General features: G+C 40.9%; 1 protein-coding gene across 1 annotated transcript in view; it reads left to right on the top strand.

Moving 5' to 3' along the window:
- The window catches only part of LOC139288865 (ERC protein 2), a 108,696-nt gene that overhangs the window by 53,464 nt on the left and 41,388 nt on the right, over nucleotides 1-13,844 (top strand). Inside the window, exons 10-12 of the mRNA XM_070910308.1 lie at nucleotides 1,433-1,621; nucleotides 5,998-6,039; nucleotides 6,844-7,037. Coding sequence (XP_070766409.1) covers nucleotides 1,433-1,621; nucleotides 5,998-6,039; nucleotides 6,844-7,037 — 425 coding nt within the window. The remainder of the gene's footprint in view (nucleotides 1-1,432; nucleotides 1,622-5,997; nucleotides 6,040-6,843; nucleotides 7,038-13,844) is intronic.

Raw genomic sequence — 13,844 nt, 5'->3', positions numbered from 1 at the left:
TCTTTTATCACCTAAATTTGTTTTTGTTGCCGACAGACTTTGAAATGAATAGCATAATGGCACAATAAACTGTAAATCCCTTTTCTGCCTCGGCCCATCTGTTTACCCAGAAACCACTTCTGATGCAGCCTACATATAATTCAACTGTGATGAGGAGAACATTGGCGAGCTTTTCAGACTTTGTGGTCAACACAGGGTGTGTGTAATGTGTTTACAAGAGCGAGTGTGTGTGTTGCTAATCACACACCCTGTCACAAACCTGCTCTTGGAGCCAGTCGCTAGCCACAGTGCTGTGGTTCTAATTAACAGGCCAGGGCATTGTGCCCAAGCCGAGCCATGCTCTTTGTTGTGTGTGTGTGTGTGTGTGTGTGTGTGTGTGTGTGTGTGCGTTCTTGTCCGGGATGTTATATGTGTGAGTTTTGTTGTGTTTACTTGTGCTCCACACTTAAGCCACATAGAGGCAGGTTTTATTATCACATCCTGGTCTCTTTCCCTAAACCCCAAACATCCTAGAGATATTTCATAATGTGGGGAAAGCACCCAGGACTTATTAGCCATGTGGTCTCTTTCCCTCTTTTTTCTCTCTCTCTTGCCTTCTCTTCCAAAGCCTGCTATGCAGTGCATTACTGTGCCAGGTCTAGTTAGTGGGTGTATTTGTCCAATTACCCAGGGGTTTAAAGCTGCCAATCATGCCACGATGCCACATCGTAAAGCCTCATTGCTGAGCTGCGCTCTGTGCCTAAATAAACACCTGAGTAAACACCTTGATAATCACTTCAGTCCACACCTAAACACACACACATACACCTTAACACACACCTACTACACACACCTTGCATGCTCCGCCACCCATGGTGTGGGCCTGGTCTCAGGCCAATGCCCAAAGCAGTGGTCCTCCCGCTGTCCGATGTGATTAGAGAATAGAGAAAATTATGATGTAAACATTCCAACTTGGTTCATCAGAAGGCAATGTGGAGTTGTTAGGAAGTGATCTACAGTACTGTCCAATCCGTTCTCAATAAATCTGTCTCTGTCCCTCAACCCTTCCCCTCCTTCCTCCTTCTCTCTCTGTTCTACTTGGCTCTGAGCTCGTCATGTCCCTGCTATTATTTATGGTAGTATTATTTATGACGGGCATTTATGAGTTTGTCTTTGGCCTCACTTTGCGAAGCATGCTGGCGATCCTATTAACTGAGTGATTGGCTCAAAACTTTCAATAATGTTAGGAAATAACTATAATCAGACAGGGCTGACAATGTTTTGCACACTGGAAGCAAAACAACATCCGATTTATATAATTTCTTAAATGTGAACAAGCTTTTATGCAGATGATATCTATCTAGGCTCTATATTATTATTCCTACTATATTCCTACTCACACCTCTCACCAAACGTTATTTTCCCTTTTTCTTTTACTGTGTCACTATCTCAGGAGCGAGTGATTGAGAATCTGCGCGAGCAGAAGGAGCGGGAGGACAGGGCTCGGATGGAGGAGCTGGAACAGATGAGGAAGGAGAACCAGGAATTAAAGGACAAACTTTCAGCCCTGCCGCCCCAGACACTGTCCCAGAGTCAGCCCTCTAAACCCGGCCTCACCCCGAACCAGAGGCCTGATGGAGAGGTCAGTATGGAGAGCTTGATGTAGTAATGTTACCTTAGGAAGTGAAAAAACAAGGTGTGTGTGTCTGTGTGTGTGGTATGCAGTATTGGTCATTTTTGGTAAACTTTTTGGACCATAATCATTCTCTCAATATTACATTTAACCTGAAAGATCCAGAACAAAATGTAACTCATGGTTGAAACGGTGTGCATGTCGATACAAGCACTGCGCACAACAACTCAAGATTGCTAGTCTGCTACGAGTGTGGACTGCAGACAAGCAGCCATCAATATTTCATCGTTATCATTTCACAGACTTCATAAAACAAATAATAACAAGTACCTTTCTCGAAACCTTTTACTGTTGAATACTTCAAACGAACATCACGACACTTTATAATTATTTTTTATTGTACAAAAAGAATTAAAAGAATTCACTTTTACAACCACTCTGCCGTGGTTGTAATATGCTACTTGTACCCTGTATTTACACAGCTAACATCTACAGTAATAGTAATTCCACTCTCTTACCTCCCTGTGAGCACCCACAATATTGTTAGCAACTCCCTAGCAAAGGGCCTGCCTGCACTTTGTCCCACAGGATAAAGGGATGAATTAAGAGAGAGTGATTTATGGACGTAAAAGATCCCTCTATCCCTGTTCGGGTGCCAAGTCAGAGGCCTTGCTGTCTTTTTTCTCTCTCCTTTTCCTCTCCCAAGCTTACAAGCCAGGACAGACTCTTGCCCTGCCAGAATTTATGAGAATGTTTTCTTTTATACTCATAAAAAGCATACACACATCTCATTCCTGCGAAATGATATCTTGTTGAATGTTGACGCGGCACCACATGAAAGGGACAGCAGCTCAATAACTCTTTGTAACGAGCAGATTCACACTCTGACAGAAGTGTTGCCATAATTGGACTATTTTGTGTACTCGGCAGCAATCAGACTTGTTATGTAAACTTACAGATTCTTCAAAAAGACAGATGATGTTTGTGTGTTTGTGAGAATGTGTGTGTGTGTTTGTGTGTGTTTCTTTCTGTTTGCCTGTGCATGCATGCCTGCACAGAATCTGTTGATGTGTACGTTTGTGCGGATGTGTGAGTGTGTGCATGTGTTTATGTGCGGTGTGATCCCATTGCAGTGCAGTGGAGTGTGACAGGTTGTGAGGCTGTAATACTCAGTGGGTCAGAGGTGAACTGACATGGTGCCTGAGATTAGAATCTGATCAAACTAAACTACCACACACACAAACACATACACACGTGCATATTCACCTCAGTGCCGTCAGCCATTGTATAACACGATTTGATACTGACAACCACATGTACTTTTGGTCTAAATACTGGGATACTGCGAAATCAAATTCCAAACTCCAGTATGCTATGCACAGCAAAAAGCTTCACTAGGTGTTGTAGATGGAAGGAATCCCGCACCAATTAAGCTCAAACGATACGGCTCATGGTCCAACCCCACACTTCTTCGCGACCATTGCACTCTCCTGCCTCTCTGAAGGCCCTGTGGTCGCTCATCTCGGTGAAGGTGATGGAATGAACTATTGAAGTCAAGACAGCAGACATGAGAAAGCAAAAGGTTGTTTCCTCTTATTAGCCTACATTTGTCAGAGATCAGGACTGCACTTCAATTAAGGTCTAACACAGGCAGAAATTGCACTGTGTCTTAAAGAGATATCTTTCAGATCAGTTCTTGTTTGTTTGTTATCTTGGGATAACGAAAGAATTAACTTGTGATCTCGAGATAACAGCATTAAAAAAACAATTGTGAGCACGGCAGTTCTAGGCTTCCATACCTACATCTCATTTCTAAAAAGTGAAAAAAACAAAATAAAACCCCTGAAATTTGAATGCACTTACTTTAAGTTGCTTCGGACAAAAACATCTGCCAAGTGAATGTAATGTAATAACGTGATGTAACAATACAAAATGAAAATCTTGGCTTTTACACAGGACATTGTACCACTATAAAAAATGTGTTTTCTTCTGTATATTCTTCAGGCTTTTACAAACACTGCACAGAAAAAAGATGCTCCATCTTATTTAATAGAAATGTCATGAGCAAATTAGCTGAATTCTCCTCGCCACTTGTGTTAATATTATTAATATTGCTGTTGTTGGGTTAAATGGTTGCATTTCCACAATATCATCTAGTCAGAAAAATATTATTTTTCTCACAAACAGGCGTGATATACAGTAAATGCTTTTGAAATGGTTACATTAATCCAACTGTTGTATGAGCGTCCTAATCAGTTAATCACCAATACCTCCAAAAATGGAGAAATAAGCTTTTTGCCTGACAGCGCTGATATGTGGCCATTACCTTTTGTGCAGATGTAGAGGTTGTGTTTGCCAATACGTCGTATACACACAGTGGCCCACTCACTGTATCTACAGATGTTTGTATTACTGACTCAGTCAAGCTGTTAGCGGAGCTTTTTATCTTGACCTCAGAGCTCTGTTGACTTCACTGTATCCTCATCCTCTTCCTATAAAACAGTATTTGTTGATTCCGAGGTTAATAAAGGACTTCTGGAACTAAACACTCGCTCTTCAAAGAGAAAAAAGTGAAGAATCTCAGGGAAGCCAGTGACCTTTCCAGAGAGGATTGGCTTAAATCAGCAGGGAGGCACCACACCTCAACTTACATTGAATCCTCTTCAAAAGATGTCATATCTTCTTACCTTTTTTTTTGTTGCTTTTTCTTTTTGATGATAATATGGAGATAAGATACTGTCTTTTGCACCGACAGATATATACAGTATATTTATAATGAGATTGAATGAATAAAGATATTACCTTTAGGATTCAAAAAGCTTTTTTTAAACTCTTGACCAGGACTCAGTACAGATCCTGGTGGCCGCACATATTTAACTTATTTGTAATATTTACACTTCAGAGACATTTCCAGGAATGATAATAATAATTTCAGTGACCATATATGTAATCATATCTTTACTGGCCTTCCCCCTCCTGTCATAATATCACAAATTCCTGTTGGACCCGCCGTCCTCTCTCCGTCCCTGCTTTCCTCCTGTCTGTGTTTTCCACTGAAAGAACATAACAAACTCTGGTCCACTTAGGCCTAATGCATTTTGTGCAAGCTAAGATTGGGTTTGATGTGTGTGCACGAGTGTATGAGGCTAGGTGTGGAGCTAATGGGGGTGAGGGCGAGGTAAACAATGACTCTGCTTGGCTTCCAGAGGGCCAAGTGTTCCTTAATACAGGCATAGGTGTATATACATACAATGACAAGCTAACATGGCTCTTTAAGGTCACATACTGGCACATATATTGTAGGCAGGTTAGTCAGACTCATATTCATGGACACGCATATATGCACCCATGTCACAGGTGCATATTTTGAGAGAACAGAACACAAATACACAAAACAACAAAGTCATAGTGTATAATAATGTCATCATTTACATATTGAGTGTATATTTGAACATTTACAGATGTGTCCCTGCTAATGTACCTTATTATACATGCCTGTATCTAAAGTGCAAGCATTTAGATGTGCTCCATATGCTGTGCCCGTGGCTGTATCTCTCATATTGAAGGGCCAACTTGTGTATATGGTTTATCTGGTGGGTTTGTTATAATGGGAAAGAGGCATTTGTTCAGATTGGCTAGTGGTAATAGTTAACAGACACTCCTTTTTTTCTTTTCTAATGACAGACTCAAGCAGAGCTACATGTACAGTCCCAGACTTATGTAGACCTGACAATAAATTGCTCAGCGTGTGTGTTTGTGCGCGCTCACTTGATGATGTTTAAACGGGTGGCCTCAGCTGTTTCAACAAGTTCAACAATCTTCGCAAACACAGCAGACAGAGAGAAGTAAAGACCGGGAGAAAGAGGGAGAAGTAGAGAGGAAGATAATTCTAGGTTGCAAACTTCCTCTGGGATATTTTTCTCAGAGAACAAAGAATTCATCAGTGTAACTTTCTGGTTTTTTTTTTTTTTCAACATTTCACTTAGAAAAATGTTTGGTGGTCTCATAAAATCGCAGCCAAACAGAGGGAGACAGTAATTTTATAATGATAATGACTCCAAAACTCTACATGACAGATGCCCCGGGAGGCAACTGATAGAAGCAAACCACAGAAAAGCAGGCAGCAGAGGAACCGGGGGGGATTGATGAAGGGATGAGAGCGGATGAGGGTACAGATTGGTTCTGCTTCAGCTAGACTGTGACCCTAACCACATATTCAGGATTGACTTACCTTACACATGCAGGATGATCTCACATCTGACCCTGTGTAATTGTCAGTGTCAAACTGTTCAGTCCTAGAGGATATTAAAATTTCAAGATTATACTTGGTTCTTTTGCCATAGTCTTATTTTCCCTCTGTTATATCTTTGTGTATTAAATTCTAGGTACCAGCCAAAGTAGATGGGCTACCAACAGGAAGCCCCACGGTAGGTTCTGTTATTTTATGTCTCTTGTTTGTTTGTCTTTGCTTGTGTCTGTGTGTGCAGAGGCCATTTTAGGACATCTCAGACTCAGCTCTCTGTTGCCAGACTTGGCTTAACTTAAATCGGTCTGAGCCGTTCCTTGTCACGCTTAGCTCAACATCCCTCAGCCCTATGTGTCTTTTGTCATTTTTAGCTATACTTGGTCATTCTTAGCTTTCCTTGGTCAGCCTCAGCTGTTGTTTGTTAGCCTCAGCTAGCCTGCTGTCAGCTTCATCTGTACTTTACGCTCAATCCTTGCATGATAGCATGTTAATACTTACAGTTATGTAGCATACTAAGGTATTTGCATAATGCTACCTTAATTCTATTATACCGTGCTAACAGTTCCTATCTAACGGAGATGAGTCTGATCACCTTTAAATATATGTATTATTTGAAGGTACAGCTTTATGATTATGGGCCACATTGTATTAAATGATTAACTAAGTTAATTCTTATGTTGCTCAATTATCAGAAACTAATCTGTAGCTGGTTCATGAGGAGTTCCAAAGAAGAATAGTTATTCACTTTGCTGGTAAGGCAGCTGAGGCTAATGGATGTTGAAGTAAGTGAGACAAATTGCAGCTGAAAGTTTAGCTAAGTCAGACAATGATCTTAAAGCAGAGCAGTGCTTGAAAAGCTGAGTCAGAGCTAAACTGGCAACTGTATGTGTGCTTTGATACTGCCTTAATAATGATTTATGCAGTATATTGTGGCTATCTTTGTACCTAATGTATCCACTCCCTCTGCATATCCTGTCCCCCCAAGACCCAAAACATGGATGAAGCAGTCCGGAAGTGTCCAGACATCACAGATCGTCTGAGGCTTCTGGAGCAGGAAGTGGCCCGCAACAAAGAGGAATCTGGGAAATCACAAGCCGAGGTGGAGAGGCTAATGTTAGCTCTGAGGGATGCTGAGATGGACAAATCGTGCAAGGAAAAGAAAATTGCTGATCTTGAGAGGTGAGGGTCAAAAAATTCAGTGACAGTCATATTTATCACTAGACACCATGTGGGTGTCCTCAGAGAGCAGTGTCCTTCCAAGTGACCGGATCTTTGTAAGATCTCAGTTCATTCCTAAGTGCTCTATTTATAAAAGGAGTAATCCACGAGACATAAACTGTCTAGATTGTGTCCTCCCAGCACTTGAAACCACTTCCACGCTGTCATGCTTTTTGCCTGATGTAATCACACTTTCGAAATGCACACTGTGACCTATATACTATGTGTTGTTTTTAATCATTTGGCTTAATGTTTTATCATTTGTTTCTGTGTATCTACGTCTGCAGACCTGGGTAAGTAGTTCTCAGTGTGCCTGTTAAACATACCATCATGATACCGCCAACACATAACCGCCGTAACATAGCCGTCACTCTTGACATCATGCCATGACTGTTGGGTTGATTTTAAACTTTCCCAGGTATAAAGTTAGAAACTGGGGCATTTTGGCTCAAATCTGATTCCCAGTTGGCTCAGATTTGACCATCCTAGTGGGACAGTAAATGTACAATGCATTTACAATCTCGTCCTTATTCCTGTCACAGCAATAACACAACGAGAGACTTTATATGTTATCCTGATTTATCTAAATGGAGACGTATAGTCTCTCTGTTGTGTTGACTTCTACAAGGCTTCTTCTCATTTCATCGCTATCGAGCGCTGTCGTGTGTTTTTTCCTCATATCATACTGTGCTTTAACATATGCGCCTGTAAAACCAACAGATAAGTGGTTTTGTTTCTGTATTTGCATTACTGTAAATGCATACAACAAGTGTGTGTGTGTGTGTGTGTGTGTGTGTGTGTGTGTGTGTCTTTGTGTGTTCTGCCAGGCAGGCAGCCAGCAGCATGCCAGTAGGAGGTGGTGTATCCAGCCCAGACACTGGCTGTTTATACTACTCTGTTTATTACTGGCACAGAGCTACTCAATTATCATCTGATTTATGGATTGGCATGGTGTGTGTATGTACCCAAATGAGTGGTTGTTTAGTGCCAACGCAGAGGTACTATATGAGTGTTTGCATGTATATTTACTTCATGGGTGTGTGTGTGTGTGTGTGTGTGTGTGTGCATGTGTGAAAAAGAAGGCAAAGAAAGAGGCATGTTTTTGTATGAGTGTCTGTACATAGTGATCTGAGCTTGGAGCAGTTATAGTTAGTGTGCTGCTTGGCGTGTCTGTATATGTAGATTGATAGTGGGTGGATTCTCTGTTGGTGGATCGCCAACTGCACAGAAGAAGCTGTGAGTGTGAAAAAGGTAGAACAGAAATGAAAGAGCAGTTTTTTGACACACGTTGGCCCCATCAGGTGTGTTAACACTAGCTATGGTTCTGAGTGGTTTAGAATGTATCTGGATGGGCTGCATGTACTGGATCCAACGCAGTTTCCTGCCTCATTCATTACCCGTTTTACAGACTCTCCACTTTGGCATGGAAACTGTGTGCTGACTCAAACTGTGTGGGAACCCATGAGCATCAAGTATAATAGGGATACAGTAGCTCCCGCAGAGTTTGTTCACACAGTCCACTCTCTGTTTCCATGTGTGTGTGCATGCGTCATGCCTCTAACTCTACATGTGTCTGCTGCTCACATGCAGCGTGTGCACATGTTTATGTTGATCTGTGCGTTTAGTTTCTGTGCATGTGTGTGTGCAGCCATTTCAGGGACAGGAGTGTTTGGGATCAAACGTTGGAAGAGTTTCTTTCCCCTCAGCTCGTCCATCTTATCGGAGCTGCTGTCTCATTAGTGTCAGCCAGCCAGTCCTATTGGTCTGACCCCTCCCCTCTGGTCCGCGCGTACAGGTCAGAGGTCACATGCAGGTCAGCCGCAGGTTATCAGAGGAGGATGCACTGCAGTAATACCCTGCTGCTGTAAACAAATAAGATAGAATAGAATAGAATTTATATATAAGCACATGAACACATACTTGATGAACTTTTTTTGTAAGTGTAAATGGCTGCTGTAGAGAATAGTGGAGCATCAAGCTATTGTAGTTACGTCATGTTATCAGTGGAAATTCTGATTAAACAAAGAAATTAAACATAAATACAGACACACGTGTGTGTGTCTGCACACACACGAGTGTCTCTGTGCTCTGATTGGACTCCTGTGCAAGACCGCGCGAGATGTGTCTGGGCAGAGGACGAATGTCTTTTTAATCAGAGTGTTTCTGTTGGAACTCGGTCAGATGGCCTATTAACCACTATCTGGATGGAGAGAGAGAAGAACAGATGAGGAAATAGACACTTTCTCATCCAGTTGGCCAATGTAGCAGAGCGTCAAAGATGAATGTAGCCAGCAGGTCATTGTAATAAATACCTTCCAGCACAGCGGAGACTCACTCACAGCTATTTCATAGCTTAGATCTCCTCGTGATCTACTTTAAGTCACCAGTGATGACATTAGGTAGTTTATTGTTGGGGTTTCATTAACTGTTATGTGTGTAGGTATAATTCCTAACTAATCTGCATAAGTGATCAGAGACAGTGGACAGGCTTTGTGGAAAGCATCTGTATCAGCTGTGAGCACTAATACTAATAGCTTGGATTAGTTAAGTAGAGCTCTTAAAGGTTACTGATCTCTTGGAGCAGTTTGTGCAGATATGGTGGACTAAAAAGAAAGGAACAATGAATACATTTCATAGCATGACATACTAGGAGTGAAGCATTCTCATCTTTTCCTTATGCATTCAATTAAGTAGCACTTTGAGTGTTTGCCTTGCATCATGTTTCTACAATTTATGTAGTTAGTAACACGGTATTAGATGTCTGAATGTACAAGTCCAGTGAATGGTCTATTTGAAACATGACCAGTTTTAATAAACATTAAACATTAGGAGTAAGTATATATTGTATATTTAAGAGGTTGTTGCATTCAAGCATCTGCAGATTCATACATTTGAGATATAAATTGTGACAAAAGTTCTAACTTGGAAATTGGAAAAATTCTTTATTTTTTTTATATGTCGGGTGAATATAAAGCCTCATTTCTTTTTCCTTCACTCCTTCCTTCATGGCTATATATTGTCAACTAGTGGAATTATTTTGTACAGTCTTCTTCTTAATGCTGTTCCAGTCCTATACTTTTAATGTTTCTGCGGTGGTGTGGGAGCTAAACTTTAAGAAATAAATCAGCCTCCCAGTCTGACCATATCACAGCTATTGACGTGGTAAGCACTCTGGTATGTAAAGGGAGGGTTTCAGGAAAAGGGAGGTGTGTGTGTGTTTCTATGTATACCTATGTATGTGTGTATGTATGTCTGTGAGTGTGTGTGTGTGTGTGTCGAGGATGAGACCGAAGGGACTAAATGTTGGTAGTGGAGTTTGGCAAGCGTCTGTTGGCTGGTAGGAACTGGTGGTTGTTGGCTGGCAAATATTCATACACTCATAAACTCTATTTGCACACATAAACACACACATATAATATTTGGCCTTATTCCTGTGACCATAATCAAACTCCAGATGTTGAGAGCATCAATCTTTTGAAATCGCACACACTGCATGCATGCATGCCAAAACACACATAACCTCAAAAGTCTCTGTATATAATGTTTCTACATGAAAATGTTTGTAAATAGTGTTCATTTCTGTGTGTATTTGCAGGTGTCCAATCATTTTAATGGCCATTTTAGCTTTGAAAAGGATCCGTCAACTTCCTGTTTTACTGTAGAAGTATAGACAAGTTGCACCTGCACCAGAGAGGAGGTGTTTCATTACACAAATATGACATACATAGACAATACCCTACATATAGTGAATCACATTACATTTTCTCACATATAACAGACTAACCACTGCTTCCTTTTAAACCTCCTTTCTGTTTCACCCGGTCATACACACACAGACAATATATAAAGGCAACCGTGAAACAGTATTTGTTTTGTGATAAGACATGTCTAAGCACCATAAAGCCATCTATCAGTAATAAACATACTTGTTCTGTTTGGATCTCTCAGCACTGCATCTAGACAAGCGCCTCAGATAAAACTTCAGACTCCAGTGTTGTTGACCCAACTGCCTCACGCTACACTTTCATATTCCTGTTTCTTCTAGGCTCTCTCCTTTTCCTGTACCCCTCCTCTTTTTGCACTACAGAGAAAATGTATTTAATTCAGATCAAATCTGCATCTAATTCCATATATTGTGTGACCCTGAGTAGAAAGTCCCCAGGTGTGTCCCTGTCTGCTTGAAGTCAGAGGATTTTGTTCCACTCTGCTGTTTATTAAAAGAGAAGAGGATGAGACAGACTAGGAATTAGGAGTTATGAAGGGGAGATGAAAATCTGGATTTTTTTCTTAAAAGGTTATTACTCCTTTTGACCTTTATTTACCCAGGAAAAGTCAACTGAGAATGCATACTCTTTTCCAGCAACACCCTACTTGATATTCACAAATTCAGATCTGGGAGCGGCCAGTGTGACCGCAGCTTCCTGCTGTTTGCCACTCAGCAGCTGCACTGGAGCCATTCAGTTACTGTTTGCGCCTTGCTCAAGGGCACGTCAGCAGTAGTCCTTGAGGAAGGTTAGAGGATCATTCATTCATTTTACTTTAACACTGTTCGAAGTGGATGTGAGTTCTAAGAGACAAACAAGAAAAGGAAATAAAAGGATAATGGAAAAATTGAGTGGTGGAGGAAACGAAAGAATGATATAAATATGTAAAAAGAGTCATATACAAGGTAAAATAAAAAAAACAAAACAGAGCTGTGCTTTGACAGCCAGAAGTAAAGCGGAGCTGCTTATGTTGGAAGGCGGATGCGTGGTGTTCTCCAGGTGAAAGAAGCAAGAGGAAATGTGAAAAATTACTTATTACGCTCAGTTTAGGAAATGGCTGGACTCGTGCACAGTGCTCTCTCTCTCTCACTTAATCTTTCTAAGAAATGTCACGGCAATAAAATACTATTTTCCCCCCATGAATTTACTCATTTCAGCAATCAACAAATCACAGTTCTCCTTCATATTTTCCACTCACATGCAGCCCAGCCCGTCTGCTCCTTATTCATACTCTACCTGCCCTCATTTGCCTTCACATTGGTCAAAACACTTACTTCATTTTGCACTGATGGGTTGATGGGGGCATATCAGCTATCAGAAGGGACCAGCGTGGCTGCTGGTTTATACACCTGTGCCAGTAGCGGCTGCGTGTGATAGCTGATATGCCCTCATGGCAAGTTTGTTCTCCATGGACATGGCTCTGAGCTTATAAAAACACACACACACAGACATCAAAGATCAGAGTATAAACAGATTCTCCTCCTCTCTATGTAAATATTGGCCCATGTACATATGTGTGTACATATACTTCATTCATAATGGTAACAGAATCAAATTATTATCTTTGCTTACGCAGCACTTTTCAAAACCCACTCGTAAAAATGATTTAAAAAACATATAAAATCAACAACAGAGTCATTAAAAAAACAAATAAGCCATAAGCATGAAGCAACAGGCCTAATAAACTGTGTGTGCGTGTTTTTGTACAGGGGGAGTAATATCAGATAAAAAACTGACATGAAGTACTCCCGTCCCGCTCTGTCTTCTCTTATTATAACAAATATTTCCTCAAAGGTTTTCAAAGGCAATATGCTGTGTGTATGTGTGTGGCAAGGTGAGTGTGTATTAAAATTATTCATCATCTTGTTTGGTAGATTTCACATTAATTGCGCTCCAACATCACTCATAAAAGCTGTCACACACACACACACAGACCATTCTAAGGCCTGTGACAGCAAATATTTGGCCACATGTGGGGGCAGCTTGTAGGTTTTGCCCAGAGTAAACACACCAGTGTGGATATGGAATAATAATGTGGTGCGTTTTAGCAGCTGCTTGGTCACAGCCTGTTTACAGGGTTGGAGAGTTCTCTTAAGCGCTAATTTGTCACTGTCAGCTTTCTCGCACTTTCTATGCATTCTTTTTTTTAAGTGTGGAGGCCAAACTGAGAGCTCAAAGAGTGTGTTTTGATTCTATTTTGAGAGTGTTTGTGAGAAGATATAGATTGTGTATAAGCAAAGCTGTGTGTATGGGTTTTGTGGGTTCATGTGTGTGTCTACCAGTGAGTGTATTGAGTGTGAGTGTTTGTGTGTTCATTTCTATATATATTTATATGTGTGTGTGTGTGTGTGTGTGTATGCCATATTCTGTGGCTAAGTAAGTTCGGTAAATGACAAGAAGAGGTTTTGGTGTGGAGGTAAATACATGGTTTAGCTCTGTAATCAGCACCTCAGCAATGCACAACACTGACAGCAGATTTATTACCCTGTGTGTGTGTTTCTGGCAGTGTCTATAGACTTGTGCCAATTTCTTTTTAAAAACACATGCCCGTGTGTGTGTGTGTTTGTGTCATCCTGTCTTCTTGTCTGTCGACTTACCTCTTGCACATATCTATTTTTGAGGACGTGTGCTTTGTATGCGTGCATGTGCTTGCATCTCCTGTCTGCATGTGTTTGTGTGTTTTGTTGTTGAAAGATTTACACAGCAGTGTCTCACCTCCATCCGTCAAGTCTTGTCTTGTCCCAGTCTGCCATGTTACTAAGACTAGACATACGCACAGTACTTCTCTGCTTTACTGTACACACTGTAGCCCTACCGTTTACCTGTGTGATGCAATATGCAGGCCTTGTTATGGGTACTATATATATATATACATTTTATTTTTGGGATGTCAATACTACATTTAAAGATAAGCACTCTCAAATAAAAGCACCACAAATTCAGCTGTTGGATTAAATGTATTTAAAATGAAATGGGCCATTGTATATTGTGCATAGGGCATGGG

This window comes from Enoplosus armatus, chromosome 8 (genome assembly GCF_043641665.1).
Source record: "Enoplosus armatus isolate fEnoArm2 chromosome 8, fEnoArm2.hap1, whole genome shotgun sequence".
In the NCBI taxonomy this organism is placed as follows: Eukaryota; Metazoa; Chordata; class Actinopteri; order Centrarchiformes; family Enoplosidae; genus Enoplosus; species Enoplosus armatus.
Note: the sequence above shows the minus strand (reverse complement) of the source record. Positions and strands in the feature narration are given on the sequence as shown.